The sequence below is a fragment of the Temnothorax longispinosus genome, unplaced genomic scaffold (genome assembly GCF_030848805.1).
Source record: "Temnothorax longispinosus isolate EJ_2023e unplaced genomic scaffold, Tlon_JGU_v1 HiC_scaffold_14, whole genome shotgun sequence".
NCBI classification, from domain to species: Eukaryota; Metazoa; Arthropoda; class Insecta; order Hymenoptera; family Formicidae; genus Temnothorax; species Temnothorax longispinosus.
In genome coordinates, this window is record NW_027269925.1 from 331,283 (window position 1) to 335,571 (window position 4,289).

At 34.9% G+C, this 4,289-nt stretch overlaps 1 protein-coding gene across 1 annotated transcript; it reads right to left on the bottom strand.

The window, feature by feature from the left end:
* LOC139823601 (uncharacterized) lies at positions 1 to 2,231 on the bottom strand. Its single transcript, XM_071796132.1, has 3 exons — positions 1,955 to 2,231; positions 1,031 to 1,357; positions 1 to 740 (listed from the first exon to the last, which is right to left on the bottom strand). Exons 1-3 carry the CDS (start codon positions 2,229 to 2,231, stop codon positions 1 to 3), a joined length of 1,344 nt encoding a protein of 447 aa, XP_071652233.1.
* Positions 2,232 to 4,289: the final 2,058 nt, after the last annotated feature.

Consider the following 4,289-nt stretch of genomic DNA (forward strand, 5'->3'; position numbering starts at 1 on the left):
TCAATGAACTGGCATTCCAGAAGGTGTCATAGAGTTTAAAAACTCAGTCGGATAATTCAATTGTTCTTGTGGATTATCACTCACAATAGAGTCAATTGAGAGATATTCCTTTTCTTCTCCTTCCATTAGACGAAGGATTTCATCATTAATTTTGAAAGTATCTTCATTTTTAGGACAAAGAATCGCTCGATCTGGATTTTCTCTCTGTTCCATGGTGATTCTATCATCAAAAATCTCAGTAATAATAGATTCTTTTGATATAAAATCCTGGGGGATTTCAATTGTATCAAGATGTAATCCATCCGTATTTGACAATTTACCATCTCTTAGTTGCATTAGCCAATTTGCAAATTCCTTTTCATCCGCAGTTCTCATATTTTGCTGTAATTTAATCTGAATTACATTTCTCCATATAGGATTGTATTTGACAGTCGACTCAATTATGGCTGCTTTATGTGCATGAGGTACTACTGGGAGATTTTGTCTGAAATCTCCTGCAAATAAAATAACTTTTCCTCCAAATGGTCTAGGATTCTTCATTAGATCCTTGAAGAGTTTATCAACTGCTGTTAAGACATGCCCAACCGTCATGCTTACCTCATCCCATATGATGAGTTTGGCAGAGATCAGTTCTCGTGCAGCTTGAGAGTTTCCTCTTATATTAGATTTAGCTCCATCATCAATTGGTATTGAAAGTTTGAACAGGGAATGATAAGTTTTTCCTCCTTTTAGAAGTGTGGCTGCAATGCCAGTTGAAGCACATGGAATAACCATCTCGTTTTTTCTCGAATAACACTCAAAAATGTGTTAAATAGATAGGTTTTTCCACTTCCTGCAAACCCGTCAATATAAAATAACCGCTGAGGTTCATTCTCATTGTCAATCGCTCGCATGACTATATCGTACACGTATCTTTGTTCAACATTTAATGTTGATAATAAATAGTCACCACGTCTTCTTTCTTCATTTACATTATATTCTGTGACGTAAATATTCACTGGAATTGGATTTGGCAATTGGAAGTTCTCACAGCTACTTCCATTATTTCTCAGAATTTCTTGTATATGATTTAAAGCCATATTTTCAGGATTGACAACATTGTTGTGTACAAAGTCCTCAATCATGTGATCTTTATAATTATTCCAAAGAGTTAGTACATCTGTTGGAGTTCCATAGATGCAAATGTTGGCAAATAGCTTTCGAAGTTGTACGGGCATTTTGGAATCTGTTGTTTCTTCCAGCGTTTCTTCCCAAAGATCATCAGCTTCTACCAAATTTTTTGCAATTGCTGCATCCTTAAACGTTTTATAAAGAACTCCATTTACAGTTTTCAAATCTTCAAAACATTTAGCTCCAACTACATGGAGTAGAAGAAGACGGAGATAAAATCTCTTAATATTTTTTATACTTACTGTATAAAGTCTTGAAATTATTGTATCACCACCCTTTTTGCGTGGCTTCCACTTAGTTTATTTTTTATCATAGATATAATGATAAGGAATATCTGTGTAAATAAAATGCACTGTATTTTCATCAGATTGATTTAATTTAAACCATGCAGTCAACGTGGTATCTCGAGTGAGCTCTTTTTGAGCAGCTTGCTCTTCATTTCCCGCTCTGAAGTAAATCATTTGGCGATTAAGCAAATGAACTGCCAGTCTTATTACTGCGTGAGACTTCATGAACAGATCATATTCGTTCAGTCTCCACATTGCTTCTGGAGCACTAAAATATCTTGCATCCAGGTATGAATTAACTTCATCTATTTTAATTAACCTTGTGCCATCTTGTGCTTGTACTTCAATTGCAGCACAGTCAAATGCTTTATGAATATATTTATATAAGTATTTTACGCTCTTCACTGATGAACATATTTCCAAATTGATATGTCGATCATATTTCATAATTAAATATGGTGAATATGATACTACCCATCGATTATCAATTTCCTTACCTCTGACGATGTATTTTTTCTCAAAATTCTTTCGTTGATACATAGGATATCCATTTACATTAGCATTAGTTTCTTCACGAAACTCTTTTGGAAAACGTTTTGAACATTTTCCATTGTCCCCAGTGCAAGGATGTCTATGGGAGGGATCTCCACAAGGACCATGAATCATGTGCCTCAAAACTTTTACATTAAGTTCTGGATATCTTTCTTCGTCAGGAATTTCAGCCCATACCGTCATGTCAATGACTTCTTGAAGTCGAGGCTTATCTCTCAACATCACTCAACATTGCAAGTAAATGCAAATGTGGAAGTCCTCTTTTTTGAAATTCAATCACACCTGCATAAGCTACAATATTTCCAAAAATATTATTTTGGGTTAAATCTTTTAAAACTTCTTTGACATCCAAATTAAATGTTTTAGCGACCAAATCAGGTCGAAATTCTATTAAACATCCATCAAGATTATCTTTAATTTCGGGGCATTGAGAATTGCAAGTCATCGTAAGAAAAATGTCAGGTTTACCAAACTTTCTAACCAGAGACATGGCATCTTGATATCTTTCTTGCATATTTCTTGGACTGCCCATAAATGAAGATGGTAATATTACAGGTATACCAGCTTTAATTCCTTCATTTTGTGCTCGATTATCTAGGTGATCCATTAATCCCGAATAAAGTTCTGCTCTTAATTGAGGTTGATTTAATTTAATATAATTAAGCCTATTTGCTTCAGTTTTCATATAAGCATCAAGTATAAACTGACATCTTAATTTTCCTGCCTTTTTAAATTGACTAAATTCAACTCTTGGTGCCAACAGGTGAGCATAATAATCCATTTGAGTTACTTTAAATCCTGGATATTTAGGATTATATGATTTAAGTTGTGAATGCCATCCATCGTTACCATATGGATATAACAACGGATAACACATTGGATCACATCTTTTGTCTAGAATTGATATTTGTTGAACATCGTTCGAATTTTTGTTATAAATTCGAATATCTCTCTCAAATGGAGGCTCACCATCAACATTTTGAAAAACCACAGCTATTTCATTAGCTCGTGGAGCATTGTATCTTCTTTGATCGTGTTGAGGATCATTTCGAAAGGACAACATTAAATTTATGGCTTTATTGCCTCTCGGATTAAGATCTTGTTCAACTTGACGCATCATCTTAAAAGTTTTTGCAAATTCATTGCTTTGGATCATAAAGCAGGACAAATCTTTCATTAAGACTGGATCACACTTTTGATTAGCTTTATTATTCATTCTATGATTAATAGCTTCTTCTGTATCTAAAAAATAAAGCTGCGCAAAACGCGGAGCTTGCCCATCCGCTGGGCGCATTGCCGTTGTGGTCAAATGATGATATTGCCCATGAATCTTCAAGCAATAAGGAGCATTGTTCACAACATCCAATGGATTTCTATTGCCCGGGGCACCCATGGAAGCCATAGCTAAAGCGCTATTATATGAACGAATATTATCAAGAAAATTTTTTGATACAGAATCATTTCCCATATATAATTTTTTAAGAAAATTAGGACAATTTATTGGTTTTAATTTAAGCTTTCCCTTTTGGCAACAATATGTAAATTTTCCATCTTTAGATTTTTCACATGCAAAGTTTAACGATTTGCAAAATTGACATTCTACATTCATTTGGCTAAGTGTATGAACTGGCACATTTATTTCATGTTCTTTTGAAATTAGCGCAATGTGATGATTTAATTGTCTAGCTTGGTGCCTTCCCTGAGCATGTCTCTGGGCATCAGCTTTGAGTCGTTTAGTCTTTGCGTCATTATTTTCATTGACCCTTTGCTGAGTATGTCTCTGAGCATCAGCTTCGAGTCGTTGAGTCCTTGCGTCATCATTTTCATTGACCCTTTGCTGAGCATGTCTCTGAGCATCAACTTCGAGTCGTTGAGTCCTTGCGTCATTATTTTCATTGACCCTTTGCTGAGTATGTCTCTGAGCATCAGCTTCGAGTCGTTGAGTCTTTGCGTCATTATTTTCATTGACCCTTTGCTGAGTATGTCTCTGAGCATCAGCTTCGAGTCGTTGAGTCCTTGCGTCATCATTTTCATTGACCCTTTGCTGAGAATTTCTTTGAGCATTAGCTTCGAGTCGTTGAGACCTTTCCTCCGAACTTTCATTTTTGCGCATTTGTCGTAAGCGTTTATTTTCGCGACTCACTTTAGTCAAATTTCCGTATTTTCTTTTTTGAGGCATAATTATTTACGTCGTACCGTAGGTATTTATACGAAATGTTATATAACAATACGTAAATAAATAACAATATACGTAAATAAATACAATTATTTTTCAAATCT

Excerpts from the sequence above, each read along its gene's own strand:
- LOC139823601 (XM_071796132.1), bottom strand. The coding sequence starts at position 2,231 with ATGTTGAGAGATAAGCCTCGACTTCAAGAAGTCATTGACATGACGGTA. Across the intron at positions 1,358-1,954 it reads GAAAAAATACATCGTCAGAG|TTGGAGCTAAATGTTTTGAA; the intron begins GTAAGGAAATTG and ends TACTCCATGTAG. Across the intron at positions 741-1,030 it reads GAGAAATAATGGAAGTAGCT|CCACACTTCTAAAAGGAGGA; the intron begins GTGAGAACTTCC and ends CTGGCATTGCAG.